General features: G+C 45.1%; 7 protein-coding genes across 7 annotated transcripts; 4 read left to right on the forward strand and 3 right to left on the reverse strand. All coding sequences in view use genetic code 12, as the record gives it.

Annotated features, from left to right (window-relative positions):
• Nucleotides 1-228: 228 nt before the first annotated feature.
• Nucleotides 229-3,057, forward strand: BRO1 (Bro1p; the record flags this gene model as incomplete). Its single annotated transcript, XM_025485586.1, has 1 exon — nt 229-3,057. One exon carries the CDS (start codon nt 229-231, stop codon nt 3,055-3,057), a length of 2,829 nt encoding a protein of 942 aa, XP_025341051.1.
• A 553-nt stretch (nt 3,058-3,610) lies between these two features.
• Nucleotides 3,611-9,016, forward strand: CXQ85_001892 (coatomer subunit alpha; the record flags this gene model as incomplete). The annotated part of the gene is made up of 2 exons (XM_025485587.1): nt 3,611-4,960; nt 5,336-9,016. 2 exons carry the CDS (start codon nt 3,611-3,613, stop codon nt 9,014-9,016), a joined length of 5,031 nt encoding a protein of 1,676 aa, XP_025341052.1.
• Nucleotides 9,017-9,229: 213 nt separating this feature from the next.
• Nucleotides 9,230-10,819, forward strand: PPT1 (protein serine/threonine phosphatase; the record flags this gene model as incomplete). The annotated part of the gene is made up of 1 exon (XM_025485588.1): nt 9,230-10,819. One exon carries the CDS (start codon nt 9,230-9,232, stop codon nt 10,817-10,819), a length of 1,590 nt encoding a protein of 529 aa, XP_025341053.1.
• Nucleotides 10,820-11,085: 266 nt separating this feature from the next.
• CXQ85_001894 (uncharacterized protein) lies at nt 11,086-12,887 on the forward strand (the record flags this gene model as incomplete). Its single annotated transcript, XM_025485589.1, has 2 exons — nt 11,086-11,303; nt 11,672-12,887. 2 exons carry the CDS (start codon nt 11,086-11,088, stop codon nt 12,885-12,887), a joined length of 1,434 nt encoding a protein of 477 aa, XP_025341054.1.
• Nucleotides 12,888-12,942: 55 nt separating this feature from the next.
• Nucleotides 12,943-15,246, reverse strand: AFG3 (AAA family ATPase; the record flags this gene model as incomplete). Its single annotated transcript, XM_025485590.1, has 1 exon — nt 12,943-15,246. The coding sequence occupies one exon, from the start codon at nt 15,244-15,246 to the stop codon at nt 12,943-12,945; it is 2,304 nt and encodes a 767-aa protein (XP_025341055.1).
• Nucleotides 15,247-15,620: 374 nt separating this feature from the next.
• Nucleotides 15,621-16,970, reverse strand: CXQ85_001896 (uncharacterized protein; the record flags this gene model as incomplete). The annotated part of the gene is made up of 1 exon (XM_025485591.1): nt 15,621-16,970. The coding sequence occupies one exon, from the start codon at nt 16,968-16,970 to the stop codon at nt 15,621-15,623; it is 1,350 nt and encodes a 449-aa protein (XP_025341056.1).
• Nucleotides 16,971-18,195: 1,225 nt separating this feature from the next.
• MNT1 (alpha-1,2-mannosyltransferase KTR1) lies at nt 18,196-19,497 on the reverse strand (the record flags this gene model as incomplete). Its single annotated transcript, XM_025485592.1, has 1 exon — nt 18,196-19,497. One exon carries the CDS (start codon nt 19,495-19,497, stop codon nt 18,196-18,198), a length of 1,302 nt encoding a protein of 433 aa, XP_025341057.1.
• Between the last annotated feature and the right edge of the window lie 396 nt (nt 19,498-19,893).

A 19,893-nucleotide genomic window follows, 5' to 3' on the forward strand; every position in this document is an offset into this window, starting at 1 on the left:
AAATAATGCTGATTAGAGACAAATACCAAGGAGTTGGTAATTACATCCCTAGAATCCAAAAAATACCATTTCCAGACTTTTACACATAATTTAGGCCGCTTCGACTAACTGGTAATATAACCACTATATCAGTCCTTGCTTCGCCCATACAGGATAGGAGCGATAACGACCACCACCTGTCTGGTAATCACTACACCTTCCTTATTCATCCAAGGAAAGAATAGCAAAATGAAGGCGACGTTGCTTCTTGTACCTACGAAAAAGACAGATGATGTGAATTGGGTTAAACCCATCAACAACTACCTCCTATCCATTTATGGTGAGACATCTGAATTTCAGCAAGACTTGGCCAGCTTCAATAAGCTAAGGCAAGATATTCGAGGCGTGAACGCTGACAGTACCGGGATTGGCTTGTATTTTAAGTACTTCAGTCAATTGGAGCTCTTGGATTTGAGAATTCCAATTGCTACCGTCAACAGACATAAGAAACTTAACTTTACATGGTATGACGCTTTCCTGCCTTCCGCCCAGCATAAGCAATATGCTTTACCGTTTGAGAAGGCTGGTGTTCTTTTTAATTTGGCCTCGTTGATGCTGAAGGCTGCCAGTATAAAATATAACGAGTCTCAGAAACTGTCGACTGCTGATGACAGTGCTTTCAAGGAGGCCGTCCAGTATCTTCAACAAGCCGCAGGTATATTCGACTTTGTTGGCGAAAGCTTCTTACATGCTCCATCAAATGACCTTAATCCAGCTACGGTGAAGTTCTTGAAGGGTGTTTGCTTGGCACAGAGCCAGGAAATCTTTACCTTGAAGGTGATCGATGGTGATTTGGAGCAGAAGAAGAACTCACTTATTTCTAAGCTATGCAAAAGCACTGCTACTCAATACGAAAATTGTTTTAGCAATTGCAGCCATCTTTTGAACATTGACTCATCGTCTCCGGCAGATCAGTCAACTTTTGCAATTGTTGAAGCTGGCTTAGACGATGATGATGGGCTCGATGACATTGAGAACGACCCTTTGGATGAGTATAATCCAGACAAACAAGGACTTCCAGAGTCGCATGTTACTGCTAGGCTCGATCCTTTCTGGGTCGCTGTGTTACAAGTCAAATCCTTGTATTACAAGTCATTATCATACTATTTCCAAGGGCTCCAGTTGGAAACAACTCATAAGTATGGTGATGCTATCGCATACCTTTCGAAATCTTTGGAATCGATCAATGAGGTGCCCACATCGAGTTTGAAAAAGATCTCTAAAGCAGGAAGTGACGATGCTTACGACCTCTTGGACAATCTCAAATACCACAAGGATGCTTTGGAAATCAAGCTTAAAGAACTTAACAAGGACAATGACTTAGTGTATCATGAGATTGTTCCGTCTTTGGTAACCTTGGCTGAACCTAAGCCTATGGATAGCTCCAAGATAATTCCAATGAGCAAGATTGAGCTTTTTGCAAAAATCAACGAACAAAGTTACGACAATTTCCTCAAAAACGTGGTTCCAATGAATATCCATGAGCTTTTAAGTTACTACTCCGAGGAGAAGTCTCAATTCTTGAGAAATGAGTTGGATGAAGTTGATGTGTCTAATGAGGAACTTTCATCTGTGTTGGAATATCTCAAGCTTCCTAAAGCTTTGGCAAACATAAAAGAAATTCTTCAAAACAACGAATCTTTGAGTTCGGGCTCTACATCGGAACAGTCCATAGATCCGGCAGTACTTGGTAAGGTCGATGAGATATCTATGAAGTATCCCCAGGACTCTAATAACCGTGCTAAGATTTCCGACATAAGAAACAGGATTTTGACGACTGTTGGCGAGAGCGACGCAATTTTAAAGGAGCTGTTTTCCGAGAGCTCTGCTCGTTTCAAGGATGACTTGATCAAGCTCAAGAGAGCATTATATGATGCAGCAAACTCAGACGCAAAGTTGTTTGCCTTGGTAGATGTTGAAAGGAGTCTGCTTCATGCTCTTCTTAGTAAAGGTACAAATTCAAAAGAGTTCAAGAGTCTCTTTGATGTCCCTAAGAGTGCAACCCTGAAAGAGCCCACCGAAGAGATTAGCTTACTCGACATGGATGATTCTCAGATGAACGATATGAGCCATGAAGGCCAAATATCTACCCTCGAAGACATCTTGCACAACTTGAATGTTCTCAAGTCTAATAAGAATAAGCTTGTGGAAAGGTTGAAAGAAGAGATTCACAATGACGACATCTCAGAGATCTTGATGCTCAACAGCAAGGTGAAACTGCCAAACGAAATAAAGTCTATCATTTTTCCTGAAGAACTTAAGAAGTTTGAGGTGTTTTCCCAGCAATTAGATGATTTGATCAATGAGCAGAAGTCGTTGGTTAACGACCTTAAAGAGAAATGGACTAAGCTCAGCTCCAATCCGAAGGTCAAGGAAGTTCAGACGTCAAAGACTTTCCGTGATGAGGTTGTGAAACAGCAAACTCAACGTATCAATGATTTTTATGAAAATTATTGGAGAAAATATTCTGTGGGATTGGACAAAGGAGCGGAGTATTATTCAAAATTATTGACTATGGCAGAAAATCTAAAAAGAGCAATTGACTCTGACAAATCAAACTCGTTGTCCGAATCGATAAGCAGGATGAATCTCGGCGCTAATTCTACCGGTGGTTCCACTTCGTCGAACCAATTCTTCTCGTCTTATAGAAGAGATCAACAACCTCCAGCGCAAGCACCCCAATCGTTCGCTCAATATAGCCCATATAACCAAGGTTCTTACGAACAGCAGGCACTGATGAGTGGCTTTGGCCAGCCACCTTTGCAACCAGCTGGCACTGGTGGCCCACCCCCACCCCAACGCCTCGGTTCGGATGCTAGTTTGAGGTCTTCCTATTCACGTCCTGCTCCTGCGCTTCCTCCTAAAAGACCCAGTCTTACGAATGAGGAGAGTACAATTCCTCAGCAGCATAGTTTTGGAGCCGCTCAGGGTCAAAACAAGCCTCAGACATCCGGGGGATTGATTTACGATGAGCCATCCACATATCAGCCGAATATGTACGATTTCTTCAAGAAGTGAGAGGATGATCTGAAGTCTACGAGTTGAAAAGTCACATTTCCAGCAAATAATTGACAACGAAAAGGCAAGACACGAAAAAATAAACCCACGAAATTAAAGTTTAATTGGTGTTTCTAAAGAATTGCCATGATTTTGGACTAACAGTATTTGATGTGAAGCCGAGAGCCGATGCTTATAATAGACCGCGCTTTGAATTCGCAGCCAGACAGGTTTAAATTTAGACACTCAGAGGACATTTGGTTTCCTGTTGCGGTTAAATGACAACACGTCTCGGTAGTCGCGACTTTCACACAGGCCGGATCTGGAATTAATAACGGAACGAAGCAGAAAAAAATGGTATGAAAGTGGCTTGGCAAAATTGTCGTTCTGATAGCCTCATACACATACCAGAAAAAAAAAAAAAAGAGCGTGAATATATATTAGAAACAAGCCCTTCTAGTGAGCTTAGAACTACAAGCCTTTTTTTCCTACTTTTTCAGCCATCTCAAAGACCCTGCGAAAAACTTTTTGATCTTCTTAAGTAGCTGGATCTGGAATTGAACCCTGTCTCATCATGAAAGCTTATTACGTTTTTTTCATAGCTTTCTTCGCCAGCTTCACCGCTGCTGCTGACTGGAACCCAACCTACTGTAATGCATCCCATTCATGTCCTGAAGACCTTCCATGTTGTTCTCAGTATGGTATGTGTGGCACAGGCTCGTACTGTTTGGGTGGCTGTGACATCCGTCGTTCCTTCAATATGTCTGCTTGCATGCCTATGCCCCGTATGGAATCCTTCGAGGAGTCTTTCAAGAACATTGATCACGTTGAAAAACAAGACGAATATTTGGGTAACTACACTGAGGCCGACTGGGTCTACACTGGTCATGTTGCCAACCACGATGATTCGCTTTTGTTGCAGATGCCTAAGAAGTCTACTGGTGCTGTGGTCTCCAGTACGAAGTACCTCTGGTACGGTAAGGTTGGTGCTACCATCAAGTCTTCTCGTGGTAAGGGTGTTGTTTCTGCTTTCATTACTTTCTCGGACGTGCAAGATGAGATTGATTTCGAATGGTTGGGTTACGACTTGGACAACACAGAGTCTAACTACTATTACCAGGGTGTGTTGAACTACACGAACATGAAGAAGCATTCTATTTCGAACACTTTTGAGAACTGGCATTACTATGAGCTCGACTGGAGTGAAGAGGAACTTTCCTGGTCCATCGACGGTGAGGTTGTTCGTACTTTGACCAGAGCTGAGACTTGGAATGAAACAACCAAGAGACACATGTACCCACAGACTCCTTCTAGAGTGCAATTCTCCTTGTGGCCTGGTGGAGGTGAAGGTAACGCCAAGGGTACCATTGAATGGGCTGGTGGTGAGATCGACTGGGATTCCGAGGACATCAAGAAGACTGGTTACTACTATGCCTATGTGAAGAACGTTTCCGTTGAGACTTATGACTTGCCTGACTGGGTCAAGAAGAACGTTAGCAACAAGACCAAGGACTACCATGCGTACTTGTATAACTCCACCGATGCCAACGAAGAAAACATTTTCTTGACAAAGAAGAAGACTTGGTTGGGTACCGGTGATGCTACTGGTTTTGACCCTGATAACGAGGAGAAGGTTGAGACAGTCTCGTCTGGTTCTTCTGTCATTACCAGAACACTGAGCAGATCTAAGGATAGTAAGGTTGACGTTCCTACTGGAGCTGGTAACGGTGGCGCTGCTGGTAACCGTGGAACCACTACTTCGACTGCTGAATATACTGGTGGTTTCGTGCAAAATTCTAAAGGCACTGGTTCTAGTTCTGACAGCACCAGCTCTGGAAGCAACAACAGCTCAGGCCCAAGCTCTGGTGCTCCATCTTACACTGCCGAGAGAATCCTCGCATTGGCTGCCGGTATTATTGGAGCTGTCTTCACATTCGCTATCTAAGTGCTTCAGTTCCACAGGTTATGACTTCAAACGTGGAGACGAGCAACCTCGCCGTGTTTAAATAAACGGCATACTTGCATATACTACGTTACGGACAAATATTTTTTTTCTTTCTTTAGTAATAATTGCTGAACAGCAATGGGATATTTCAAATCAAATAACACGATCATTCAATTCATATTGTAACAAGTCAAACGCTTGCATCTAGTCTGTAGTGCTCTCGAACTGTCAGTTCACGTCCTACCAAGGTACATGTTGTCAAGGGCTTTTGTGGTGTACGGGTGTGCGCCAAATTGACCACCGAATCGAATTATGAAAAACCAAAACTTAGCAAAACCATCCAATCCCTTCTAGGTCAATCTTTCATCTTACAACACCCGTGGCAAGATGAAGATGCTCACGAAGTTCGAGTCCAAGTCCTCAAGGGCTAAGGGCGTCGCTTTCCACCCGAAAAGACCCTGGGTCCTTGTGGCATTGCACTCGCTGACGATCCAGTTATGGGACTACAGAATGGGTACTTTAATTGAGCGTTTTGAGGACCACGATGGCCCTGTCAGATCTGTTGATTTCCATCCTACCCAGCCACTTTTCGTTTCTGGTTCCGATGATTACTCTATTAAGGTCTGGTCGTTGAACACCAGAAAGTGTATCTTCACCTTGAATGGACACTTGGACTATCTTAGAACCGTCAGTTTCCACCACGATTTGCCTTGGATTTTGTCTTGTTCTGATGATCAGACTATCCGTATTTGGAATTGGCAGAACCGTCAGGAAATTGCTTGTTTGACTGGCCACAACCATTACGTGATGCTGGCTCAATTCCACCCTACCGACGATTTGATTGTTTCTGCATCTTTGGATCAAACCGTCCGTGTGTGGGATATCTCCGGTCTCCGTAAGAAACACTCCGCCCCTACCTCGTCGATGCGTTCGTTTGAAGATCAATTACAACGCAGACAATTGCCTCAGCAGGATATCTTCGGCAATGTGAATGCCATTGTCAAGTATGTTCTTGAGGGCCATGACAAGGGTGTCAATTGGGCTGCTTTCCATCCTACTTTGCCTCTCATTGTTTCCGCTGGTGACGACAGATTGGTTAAATTGTGGAGAATGAGCGATAGCAAAGCCTGGGAAGTTGACACTTGCCGTGGCCATACCGGTAATGTGCTCTGTTCCGTCTTTCACCCACACCAAGACTTGATCCTCTCTGTATCGGACGACAAGACTATTCGTGTTTGGGATTTGAATAAGAGAACTCCCGTCAAGCAGTTCAGAAGAGAGAGCGACCGTTTCTGGTTGGTTGCTAGTCACCCAAACATCAACTTGTTCGCTACATGTCACGACTCTGGTGTCATGGTTTTCAAGCTTGAGAGAGAAAGACCTGCCCATGCTCTTTTCCAGAACAAGTTGTACTTCGTGAACACCGAGAAGCAAATCCAGGCCTATGACTTCCAGAGAGAAGAGACTTCTATGCCTATGTTATCACTTAAGAAGATTGGTAAGACCTGGTCTGCTATGAGAACTTTGACCTACAACCAGTCTGACAACTCGATTTTGGTGACACACGGCGAAGGTGACAATGGAATGTACGCCCTCATTTCTCTCCCGAAACATGTCACTGGTGCTATTGAACCAGCCGATGTTCGTCTGGGTGAAGGTAACTTCGCTTGCTTCATCTCCAGAAACCGTTTCGTTGCTTTTGTCAAGTCTTCGAAGGTCTTGTACGTGAAGGATACTAACAATAATGTCACTAAGACTATCCAGTTAGATTCTTCTGTCATCGATGTCTTGTACGGTGGCCCAGGACGTGTCTTGTTGGTGAAGTCGCACTCCATCATCAACTACGATGTTCAACAAAGAAAAGAGTTGGCCGAGTTGAGTGTTAACAACGTCAAGTACGTTGCCTGGTCCAACGATGGCCAGTACTTGGCCCTCTTATCTAAGCACACCATCTCCATCGCAAACAAGGACTTACAATTGATCACCTCGACGCATGAGACTATTCGTATCAAGAGTGCTGCGTGGGACGAATCTGGTGTCTTGTTGTACTCCACTTTGAACCACATCAAGTACACATTGTTGAACGGTGACAATGGTATCATTAAGACTTTAGAAAATACCCTTTACATCACCAGAGTCGTGCAAAACAATGTCTATTGTTTGAACCGTGCTGGTCGTGTTGAAAAGCTCACCATCGACCCTACTGAATACAGATTCAAGAGATCTTTGGTGAACAGGAACTTTAACGAAGTCTTGAGAATTATCAAGAACTCCAACTTGGTCGGTCAAAACATCATTGCTTATTTGCAGCAGAAGGGATTCCCTGAAATTGCTTTGCAATTCGTGCAAGATCCAGAGACTAGATTCGACTTAGCAGTTGAATGCGGTGACTTGCAGGTTGCTGAAGTTGAAGCTAACAAACTCAAGAACAATGTTATCTGGGAAAGATTGGGCCAGGAAGCTTTAAATCAAGGTAACGTTGAGCTTGTTGAAAGAATCTATCAGCAGTTGCAGTTCTTTGACAAATTGTCATTCCTCTACTTGTATAAGGGTGATTCAGAGAGGCTAGGAAAGATGTCTCTTATTGCCAATGCTCGTTCTAATCTTTCCTCGTTGGTTCAAAACACCCTTTATAATAACGATGCCCAGACTAGAGTGGACGCCTACATCAAAGCTGGTCAATTGCCATTGGCATACACTTTGGCGAAGTCGAGTGGATTGTCTGACAAAGCTGACGAGATTTTGGCTGCTGCAGGTATCTCTGAAAGTGATGTATCCTTGCCAAAGATAGATAGACCGGCTCAATTGCCAACCCCAGGTCCTGAAGTGGCTGGTAACTGGCCGATCAAGGAAACCAACGCTTCTTTCTTCGAGACTGCTATGCTCACCGGTCAGGTTGAAGACTTGAACATTGACAGCGACAGTGTCGTCGTGGAGAAGGAGACCAAGAACGGCACCCCTCTAGACTTGCCTGATGTCGCCTTGGATGAAGATGCCGACGAAGATGATGGTGGATGGGACATGGAAGATGAAGACCTCGACATAGACGAAGACCTCGATGGCTTTGGTGATGATGTCGTTGTCGGCGACGATGAGCCTCCTGCCGCAAAGGTGGAGGGAGCAGATGGCGAGATTGCTTACTGGCTTCGTAATAACAAGACCGCTGCTGGATACGTCGCCGCCGGTGCTTTCGAGCAGGCTGCATCTCTCTTGAATAAGCAGCTTGGTGTTGTTGACTTCTCACCTTTAAGAAGCCGCTTTATGGAGGTCTATTCAAGCAACAAGTTGTACTTGCCAGGCTTGGACGAATTGCCAGCCATGAAGGACTACATCAGAGAAGATAACGATGAAGACGACCCTAACAAGTTCAGACCACACATTCCCGGATATAATAGTTTGGAGGAGAAGTTGAGCACAGCGTTCAAGTTCTTCAGAGCTAACAATTTGCCAGAAGCTATCCAGGCTTTCCGTGAAATTATCTACACCATTGCTGTCCTCAGTGTACAAGACGAGGAACAGGAAGCTAAGTGTGAAGACGTCTTGACCTTGTGTAGGGAATACGTCTTGGGTTTGTCGATCGAGTTGGAGCGTCGTTCGCTTGATCCATCCGATGTCAAGAGAAACTTGGAGTTGGCAGCTTACTTCACGAGAGCCAAGCTCCAAAATGCACACAAGGTGAACGCTTTGCAAGTGGCTATGCTGGAATCGTTCAAGAACAAGAACTTCACGAGCGCGTCGTACTTTGCCGGTGAGCTCTTATCAATTGTTAACTCAGGTGCTAAGGCAGAGAAGGCACAGAAGATAAGAGCCAGGTCAGACTCGATATCGAGTGACGCTGTCGAGATTGACTTTGATCCATATGCTGAGTTTGACATCTGTTGTGCATCATACACCCCAATCTATAAGGGCGATGCAGTGGTGACAGAGGCTTTGGTGAGCGCCAAATACAAGCCAGAGTACAAGGGCGAGGTTTGTCGCATCACTAAGATTACTAGCATAGGACTGCCAGCATCGGGGTTGCGTATTCGCTTATAAGACGGCGAAGCAGGAATGAAATCATAAGAAAAGAACATATAAAAAAAAAGAACATCAGAACGTATTACACTGTAGTTTCCCAAATTCATAGAAGCATTAGGAATACCCTATTTGGGATGGAAGGCGCGCATAGTAAAAACTGAAAAACTCCAGCACCAGAACTGATAAAGTATCCATAACCTAAACTTCTTCAACCTTCGAGGTAAAAATAACATGTCTGAAGCGCTCAAGTGGAAGGACGAAGGAAATAAACTTCTTAAGGAACAGAAATATGACGACGCTATAAACGCCTACACCAAAGCTATCGAACTTGATGATTCCAATCCTATCTTCTTCTCCAACAGAGCACAAGTGCATATCAAACTAGAGAACTATGGTCTTGCAATCGCTGACTGTGACGCTGCCGCAAAAGCTGATCCCCTGTTTATGAAGGCCTACTATAGAAAGGGTGTTTCTCTTATGGCACTTTTGAACTATAAGGAAGCACAGAACAATTTCAAAATCGTGTTGCAAAAGCTTCCGAATGACAAGTTGACCTTAGAAAACCACAAGCAATGTGTGAACTACTTGAAGAAGGAGGCTTTTGAGAAGGCCATTGCCGGTGACGAAAAACTGCTGGTCCTTTTCGGCCTCGATTTCGATGGTATGTTGGTCGAGAAGCTGTGGGAAGGACCCCAGTTAGACATTAAGGCTGTCAAGCTGAAAGATAAGAAGGAGGTTTCTATTAATATCGATGGTTTGGACCACAGCTACTTGAAATACATGATTGACCTTTTCAAGAAGGGCGGCAAGTTGCCTAAGAAGCATGTTTTCGCTATCGTCGCCAAGGTCAACGAGCTTCTTAGAAACGAGAGCTCCATGGTTGAAATCAGTTTGCCACATTCACAGATCGATAAGCTGATCTTACCCGAGGATGAGATCATTTTGGAGAACGGTAAAAAGCTTACTGTCGTTGGTGACACCCATGGTCAATTCTACGATGTGTTGAACCTTTTCGACAAATTCGGCTTTGTTTCAGATGAACACGTCTACTTATTTAACGGTGACTTTGTCGACAGAGGCTCTTGGTCTTGTGAAGTTGCTTTGTACTTATACGTGCTTAAAATCTTATACCCTCACTCGTTCTTTATGAACCGTGGTAACCATGAGACAAACGACATGAACAAGACATATGGATTCACCGATGAATGTGAAGCCAAGTACTCAAAGAAGGTTTTCGAGGCATTCGCCGAATCGTTTGGTGCTTTGCCTTTGGCCACTTTGATTAACAGGTCCTACTTGGTTATGCACGGTGGTCTTTTCTCCAACGACCAAGTCACTCTCGAAGATATCAAGAACATTAATCGTTTCCCAAGCTCCGGATCTTCTCAACCACCACGTGAAGGATTGGCTATGGAGCTCTTATGGACCGACCCACAACAGGAGAATGGTAGGTCTCCTTCGAAGCGTGGATTGGGTATTCAGTTTGGCCCAGATATTACAGAAAAGTTCTGCGTTAACAACAAGATCCGTAAGATCTTGCGTTCTCACGAGGTGAGAATGGGCGGGTTTGAAATTGAACACAATGGAAGACTCATCACGGTTTTCAGTGCACCAAACTACTGTGACGCCACGGGAAACAAGGGTGCTGTTGTACACTTTGCAGAGAACAAGAGTTACGATAAATCAAAGGACTCTGGCGAAGGATACAAGGAGACTAATGAGACTAACTGTCCATGGACACTAGAGAAGGAGACTTTTGAGGCAGTTCCTCATCCAGATATGAAGCCAATGGCTTACTCTAAGGCCGGTTTTGGTTTCTAATCGCCATGTTGTAATATATTTTAATGTGCATCTAGACAGACCTGTTGAACGTAGAAGTGAATGATCCTCTTCACTGTAACAAAGATAAGTAGCCTAACCACAAAAGGAAACGGAAATCCATTTCAATTCCATTCATCTGTTAATGGCTTGGATATTTGCTCATGGCGTTGGTATGGTGTTACTATTGCGGTACGGGTTTGGGTACTACTTATAGCCTCTGTTCCGCATACCACCATCTATTTCATACGTACTATTGACTCTTCATAATGAGTAATAATATTGACGATGAACCAGACGAGTGGGATCAGAGAATCATGAACACTGGCTGTTACGAAGAAAACTTGGCCTTACAACTTTGCCATGCCGATAAAGGCGATTGGCGTAAGTGCCTTGGGGAGATGGAAGCGTTCAGGAAATGCTGGGAACTGAACAAGAACAACGACCGTACCAAGACAGTTGATATCAAACGAGAGGAGAGAGAATTGTGAGTTTGGAAGGACATTTGATGTGGGTGACCATATGGGGACCAGATCTGGTGTCGCGGTGCACTGAGGAAGCGGTCCCAGGGAAGGTTAGTTGTGAACGACCCACTCCACAATAATTAACGGTACATGAAGTTGTATCGACCTTGTAAATACGAAATCTATCATAAACGACGGGTTTTAGGCCTGTTAAAGTGGTGCTTTGCCTTGAAATCTTGCACGTGACCGTGTTGGTAGTTGCAAATTGTAGACGCATCTTGAATCTCCATCTGTTTTTCATTCGAGGCATGCTGCCACAATTCGAGAGGCTGATCTCTCTAGAAAACGACCTGGGTGGAGAAACGTCTCCTACTTTGTTTGCTCGGGTTAGACCGTCAGCTCAAGATATAGATGATGAAATCTCGAGACTCAAGTCAGCGAGTACCAGCAGGTTCAAGGAGAAATGGGAGCAGATCCTCGAGAAGTACGCGGCCATAGATGATAATTTGGAGTCAGATGAGATTGATTTGGAAACAGGAAAGATCACGATTGATAATGGCCATCTACGATCCATGGTTCCAAATGAAATTGTCGTTGGTGGGGTCAAAGTCAATGGTGATATATGGGCAGAGGATGATTCCTATGATAAGGCCTACAACGATCAAAGACGCGTGAAGGCTCACCAAGAGAAGCTTAGGCAAAGGTTCGAGGGCCATATTCGTCGTCATAGGGAAGGATCTCCTCTGACCAAAGATGCTATTCCTGACGATAACCTACATCTTGCATTTTCCAGTCCTTCCAAACGAAGTTATAGCAGACTACTGTCTGAACAACCCAGCTCATTGGCTCTATCCCAATCTGAAGATTCAGATTTTTCAGATACAAATCCTTCACCATTTCGAGTATCTCAAGCTGGCTCGCTACCTTCAAGTCCATTAAAAAGAAGCACTTCCATATCACCCACAAAAAGGCATCAAAGAACGCCGCATTGGTTCAATTGTGCCTTTGAATACTGTCCCTTTATGACTGAAGAAAAGCTAGTTTACGAAGATCACTTGTTGTCCGACCATTGTAACGAGCTCTCGTTTATTGGTTATCCCGTCAAGGGAGACGAGTCTAAAGTCAAAAGAGTTATAACCGAGCTCTGTACGAGGAAACTTGCTCTACATTTCCCGTTAAACATAGATTCTGCTGAACAAAACTCTTCAAGAATAGGGTACGGCAGAATATGTCCGATTCTAGGGTGTGAATTTCAAGCTACGAAGGCATTCTCGTTGGGCGAACACGGAAAAGATCTTCACTACAAACGAATTGCTAGGACGGGAATTCCTTTCCTTAAATCTGGTGAAGCTAATGCTACCATTTCGAAATCCAGTCCAGAGAAAGAGCAGCGCCTAGATTTGAAGACTACAGCACAAAATGTTCAAGACGATGAAGAAGAGGAAGAGGAAGATGCACCTAATGACTCGCAGGCGAGTTTCACAATGTACCCAAAAGCCCCAGAGGCGCCTCCGTTCAAGATTTTGGAAGACGGGCCTGAGGTTGACGAGAAAAATGTAGAGAAGAAGGATGGATATGATTCTATCGATGAGTTCTTCAACGACTAGATAATGTCTATAAGGACTGTGTAGTTCTATGTACAATATGTGATATATTCAAGGATTAAGCAGTAGCTTCACCACCGCTCTCAGGGGCTTGGTCATCCTTATTTGACTTGGACTTAGGGTTACCCTTGTAAACATCATTTCCTTTGATGTACTTGTCAAAAGCATCGTTTCTCTCAGGGAAAGGACGAGGACCGACCAAACGAATCATGTCCTCACGGGTCAAGACTTCCTTCTTGAAGACTTCCTCGGCAACCTTATCGACCAACTCTAATTTTTCTGTAAGAAGTTGTTTACAAGCATCATAAGCTTCATCAATGAAGCGCTTTACTTCCTCATCGATGAGTTTGGCAGTCTTCTCAGAGTAAGTGTTGTGTACCTTGAAGCCACCTTGATCGTTACCAGTGTCGAAGTAAATACTTCCAATCTTCTCGGACATTCCCAACTGGAGTACCATCAGTTGAGCCATTTGAGTGATCTTCTTGAAGTCATCGGAGGCTCCACTGGTGACAGACTCGAAATGCAATTCTTCACTTACTCTACCACCAAGAGCCATGATCATTCTATGCTTAAACTGCTCTTCAGAAACCAAGTATTGATCCTTTGGTAAGTACTGGGCATATCCCAAGGCACCCTGTCCTCTAGGAATGATAGAAACCTTGACTAATGGATCAGCGAACTCCAAGAACCATCCACAAATGGCATGGCCGGCCTCGTGATAAGCCACAGTCTTCTTCTCTTCAGGTGTCAAAACTCTAGACTTCTTCTCAAGACCAGCAATCACTCTCTCAATGGCCAGCTCAAAATGATGAACATCAACCGCGGTGTCATCCTCTCTGGCAGCAATCAAAGCACCTTCATTACAGCAGTTAGCAATGTCGGCACCAGCGAAACCAGGGGTCAAAGCAGCCAATCTTCCAGCAAGGTTGTCAGTTGCCTCGTCAATCAACTGTTGATACTTGTTGAAATCCACATCGCTTTGAGAGGCTCTGATATCTTCAACACATTTCAACGTAAGCTTGTTCAAGTGAACCTTGAAGATAGCCTTTCTGCCTTCAATGTCAGGAGTATCAATCGTAACATGTCTGTCGAAACGGCCTGGACGCAACAATGCCTTATCTAAAATATCAACACGATTGGTACCGGCGAGAACGACAACATGATCAGAGGCCTCAAAACCATCCATCTCAACGAGCAACTGGTTCAAAGTGTTTTCTCTTTCATCGTTACCGGCAACACGGCCATTACCTCTCTCTCTACCAATTGCATCAATTTCATCAACGAAGATGATAGAAGGAGCCATTTCACGAGCTGTCTTGAACAAGTCTCTAACACGGGATGCACCGACACCAACAAACATCTCAACGAATTCAGAACCGGAAACAGATAAGAACGGAACGCCAGCTTCACCAGCGGTAGCCTTGGCCAAAAGCGTTTTACCAGTACCTGGTGGACCGGACAAAATTGCACCTCTTGGGATCTTAGCTCCGAGTTTTTCGTATTTGACGGGATCTTGAAGGAACTTCACAAATTCCATAATTTCTTCTTTGGACTCTTCGCAACCAGCAACATCCTTAAACTTAATCTTAACATCAGTCTCTTGGTTGAAAAGCTTGGCCTTCGATTTTCCAATCTTAAAGATACCACCGGCACCTCCGGCACCGCCTTGAGGGGCCTTACGTACGCTGATATACCAAAGACCACCAATCAAAAGGACAGTAGGAAGGACAGGCATGATCATGTTGAGCCATGAACCGCGCTCGACATAGGATACGGGAAGACGCTGTTCAATAGGAATTCCAAGTTTATCTTGTGCAGCATTCATCTCTTCTTCAAACACTTCCACGGAACCAATGGTGAAGACAACGACAGGGTTGCCTTGAGGGCCACGGATGGTTTCATCAGAGAAAGCACCTTGAACTAATTCAGCCTCCACAGCAAAACGGTTAATGACCGTAAGTTTCGTCACAAGACCCTTCTCTAGGTAACGAGTCTTGAAAGCTTGGAAGGAGAGTTCATCACGGTTCGCCGTCTGTGAGAGGGTAGCCCAGAACGTCAAAGGAATAGTGAAAAGACCACAGATAAGGATCAATGTAAGACCCTCTCTGCTGAAGATCGACGCATCCCTGCCCTTTTGCTTCTTCGAAGATTCCTGCTTCTGGCGCAACTCTTCTCTGAACTTCTTCTCCTCCTCCTTGTTTCTTCTCGTCTCGGGATCTTCATGCTCTTTCAGTTTTTGTTCCCTTGGCTCCTCTGTTCTCTTACTTTCTTCTTTCTTCTCACTGGTTTCTTTATCATCTCTGGGTTCATTATTCTTCTGTAGTCTGGAAAACGACTGACTAAACTGGGCTCTGTGACCCATCAGAAAGCATCTAGCGCCAATGGGACCGGCAACACGCAAGCACCTCAGGCTGGCCGCCTGCCTAAGCAAGGGCACTGCCATGGGCGCTCGACGACTTATTATCCCAAGCACTAAGCTCATTATTTAGAAAAATGTGCCAAAAAAATGGATACTTTGGCAGACTTTCGACCTGAAGAAGTGAGTTTCGAGGGCCATATTTCGCCTTCTAAAAAGAGGCCATTCGTGCACGTGACCTCACTGTCAGTTTTGCCTCGCTACTACCCCAGGAATCACTTGCTGCAAAAAAAAAAAAAGGTGAGGTGAGTTAGTGAGATTTAGAGTCCAGACTTTCTTAAAGACTATGTTGCTAATTAGTATATATGATGGTTATTTAATTATTTTTGTGGCTGTTTCATGAATTCATCCCATGTGGTTTCACATATTTTTAAGAAACGTGCCTTCTTCTCGTCCAGCGAGAGTTGTTTGTTCAAGATCTTGAATCTAAACGTCAGCTTATCCATGAACGACATGGAGCCGTAGATCTCATCGCTTTCGTCTCTTTTACGACGCATTGCATCCACTTCTTCTTCAGTAGCAGTCTTAAGCTCATCTATGCTGAAACGACCCCTTTGTGCCAGTGGTGGCTGCAGCGGTAGAGGTGCTACTCGCTTGGCATCATCATTGAAGACATCTTGCACAGGGCGTGGCCTCTTGTCGCCTTGCTGAGGCGATGATGATGGACTTTTGCTGGTTTCTTCGCTCTTTTTCTGTGTAGGAGGACCCTGTGTAGCCACTGGTGGCCCAGGAGGAGGGGCCGATGTAGCCTCCGAAGCTGGTGGATACTGCCTTGGAGGTGGTGGTACTGAATATGCACCTTGATAAGGAGCTGGGTATCCTCCTGGGTATGGTCCCTGTGGAGCAGCCCCTGTTGCAGTCATTGGCATATTTGAAGCCGGTCTCGCTCTTCTGTCAGCCATAACTGGAATCTCTCTATGGTACGGGGTATGGACAACGTGAAATGGGGGACCCAAAGGACCCATTTGAATCGGAGGCCGTCTGTAACGCTGAACGACGCGTGGTGGACCAGCAAAGTATGGTCTGAGCGGAGCAGATCTCAAACCTTGTTGATAAGCTGAATACATTGCAGGGTGCACATTTGCAGCCGTATAAGGTCCACTGCCAACAGCAGGATTGTTGTACAATTTAAGTGGACGAGGGATTTTATCTCTCTTCAAGCTCTTCTTCTTCAATTGCGACGCTACTCTATCCAGCGTCGTATAAGACGTGCCAGGGCTCAGCTGGGTGCTTCCACAAGGAGCAGATCTTGGGGACGTGATGTGGTCCTCCTCAGTTTTGATATGAGGGAACAGGGTAGATGTGGATGTAGAAGATGCAGATGACTCGGCGGCAGAGTTGATGGGCGTGTTTCCAGCAGATTGGCCCTCTGTTTCCTTATTCGCTGGAGGTTCCTTTGGCTCAGCAGTAGGAGGAGTTTCTTTTCTAGACCCATTTTCGGGAGATTCCGTTTTCGGCTCGTCCACGCCATTATAAAGCGGATGGTTCTTTGCAGCGATGATGGACGACTGTCTTTTCCGAATGGACTCACTGATCCGTACGGTGTTCTTCATATCCAGACTCATTTGCAGCGTGGCGATTGGACTGACGATACGAAGAATAACGTCGCTTTTGGCTTCGTCGTTAGCAAGCTTCAACGACGGTGGTCTGTGACGAGTCAACTCTGGCATATGGATGAAGTAGACTGGATAAAAATTTGGCGAACGGACGCTTGTATACGAACAGACAAGCAGGAAGGAAATGTGGGTATTTATAAAGGCTTGGGGAAACGGGACCGTTTGAAAGATGAAAGAATGATGTAAAAGAAAACGAACAAAAGACCCAAAAAAAGAAAAATATATAGTTATAGTAGGAAAAGGAAGAAGGGAAAAAAAAAGACCGAGCCAGTGACCCCTTACGCCTGCCCAGGTGTTTCAGAATGGCTTCTCTGTAGGAATGAAACAGATGAGAATGGAGAAATCTCATTCCCAACGCGCCCAATCGGGAATGGAGAATGGGCTAAATGTGGAGGAACAAAGTGTGGGAAGGACCTTCGTTTTTTCGACCCAAGGGCGACCGTTCTATTGTATCGGGGTTTTCCGTTTTGGTGGTAAATTATATGGATTGTTCTGGGAATGTGAAAGTAGTGGAAGGTGGGGGGAAAGCGTTGATTTTGATTCTTTCTACACATTTGCGGCTGGATTTTTCGCAACCACTTGCATTCTGCAAGGAAGATGTGGAACGGCAGTGAAATTACGTTAGCTGAGCACATGAAATGGACTGAAAATGTTGGAAAGAAAATTGAAAAGTGATGTTAAAGGTGTCCTGGAAACTCGGTTCAGACTTCAATGTGAAATAACCTGAAAGTGGAGGACTTGGGCGGATCAAAATTGTTCCATTCAACATATAAATGTAGATCTGTAGCTTCTTTAATTGCAGGCTTAGAACCGTTACTTTCGTGGGGGCAGCGGGAATGTTATCGCAGAAGCTAATGATGGAAGCATTCTGACGTGAAATGAGTATCTTTTTTTAGAGATGACGGATAAAGCTCTGGAAAATACCCCAGGCCAGTACGTTTCCATGTGCTGGATCTTCAGTGATCGGTGGAGAGAATGAGGTAATGGATGCAAAAGAACAGATCATATGCGGTTAGGAAGAAGAACAAGCGGAGGGAAGGGCCGCTGTAACAATGGGAAGATGGAAGAGCCAGAAGTATTGTTGGCTTTCTAGAATACCCTCCTGAGTGGGACCAGGGCTTACGGTTAGAACTTCCTCATCTAACGTAGATCATGCTTCGTAATATAAATCCGAGGCCACAAAAGCCTCCTACAATGGATCAATGTATGTTCGACGAAAATCGCCATGCGTGTATATTCTTAATCCGATGTTGAATTATCACCCAATATTAAAAGTGTCCTAACCAGTGAAGTTTTCCCATCCCTTAGGTCTCTTCAAGCCAAGTTGCGTGAAGAACTTGGGCGTGCACGAGTAACCTCTCCAAGTGAAGTCATCCTTAGGGTTGCAAACACACTTCTTGGCGAATCTGGTCTCATCATCCACAGGACAGTTGTGGAAAGGAACGTGCCAGTAACCGACATCACTGAAGAAGTGCAACTTCTCTCTAGGAACGAAAAGAGAGGCACCGATGGAGTGGACAGGCGCGTCACCCCATCTTTCGTAGAAGAAACCACCGGCTTGGTCGAGGAACTCGAAGTACTTGCTGTAGGCCTCTCCACGCCACAAGTCGAGCTTAGCAATCTCGAAGTTGGACCAGAAATGACAACCATTGTATGTCTTTCCGTTATCGTCAGAAATCCATGGCATGTTGTTGTCCTTGGCAACGTACTGTGGGTACTTCTCCATAAACTTTCTAGTGGTCTCCCACAATGTTGGGATGGTTTCCTTGTACTCAGGCAAGGAAATGGTCCAGCCGTACCACTTGTCGTTGTCCTTCATGTACTTGAAAATATCATAGTCAATGTCACAGAAGATCTTCACATCTGGCTCAACACGCCAGTAGTACTCGTACTCTTGCATCAACTCGTGTCTGTAGAAGAAACCAGACTCGAATCTACACATGTGTCTGTAAGACTCGGAGCCACCGTAAATAACCTTCTTCTGGACCATGGCCTCTCTGGCCAAAGCAGCCTTCTCACGGTCAATCCATTCAGGGTAAGACCAGTGTTCCTTTGGAATAAGGCCAAACTTGGTCTGACCAGAAACCACAGCAGAAATAGCCGTCTTGAACTCCTCGGAGAACTCCTGGTCGTTCAAGAAGACCCAGTCGTAGTGGTAGTTCTTGTTGAAACGGTCCTCGACGTGTCTGATAGACTGAAGAATGGAGTTCTGGTCAGAGTTTCTGGCCAACGTGACGAACGTAGCCTTGATCTTGTTGGCGATTCTAGGGTCGGAAGCATCGTTCTTAGCGGCACCAGCGCCTGGAGCTGGAGCAGCAGGAGCAGCAGGCTGAGCAGGAGCCACGTTACCTCCAGCAGCAGCACCGCCAGCACCGCCAGCACCACCAGCGGCAGCACTGCCAGCCTTCTGGTTCACAAGGTCAGCAGCCTTGGGGATGGTCTCAGCAGGAGCCGACTTGGACTGGGGAGCACTCGAGGCCTCGAAAGTGGAGCCCTTGGTGAGCACATACCCACAGAATATCAACACTAGCGCAAAAATGGCAAATCTGACCAAACGGGCGTTGGATCTTGGTGAAGCCATGGTTGCGTTCAGCAGGAAGAGTAGGTGAAAGAAGGAAGAGAGAAAAAAAGGACCTATATTCACCTCCAGACAACTTGACCTGCCCTTTCGCACCTATACGTGTCTCCTTGCGCGACTTTGGGCTCGTGCACTTACCGCCAAACCGCCAAAAATGGCCTGAAAAATGTCTGGGCCCCCCGCCAGGGCGAAGAAAAAAAAATATATATATAACTAAGAAAAATAGCCAGTAGTTTAGAGGTTATTATGAGATTTCGGGGGAAGGAGGCAAGACGCGTTAAGAAAGTTGCTATGGTTTAAGGTTCGTTGGGGTTTTGTTTTTCAGAACACAAAGTTGCTTTTGATCGTCGAGTTTCAGTGAGCGTTGGCTCACTTGGCGGCCAGCGAGGTCAAACGGGC

The sequence above is a fragment of the Candidozyma haemuli genome (genome assembly GCF_002926055.2).
Source record: "Candidozyma haemuli strain B11899 chromosome Unknown C_2014730914, whole genome shotgun sequence".
NCBI classification, from domain to species: Eukaryota; Fungi; Ascomycota; class Pichiomycetes; order Serinales; family Metschnikowiaceae; genus Candidozyma; species Candidozyma haemuli.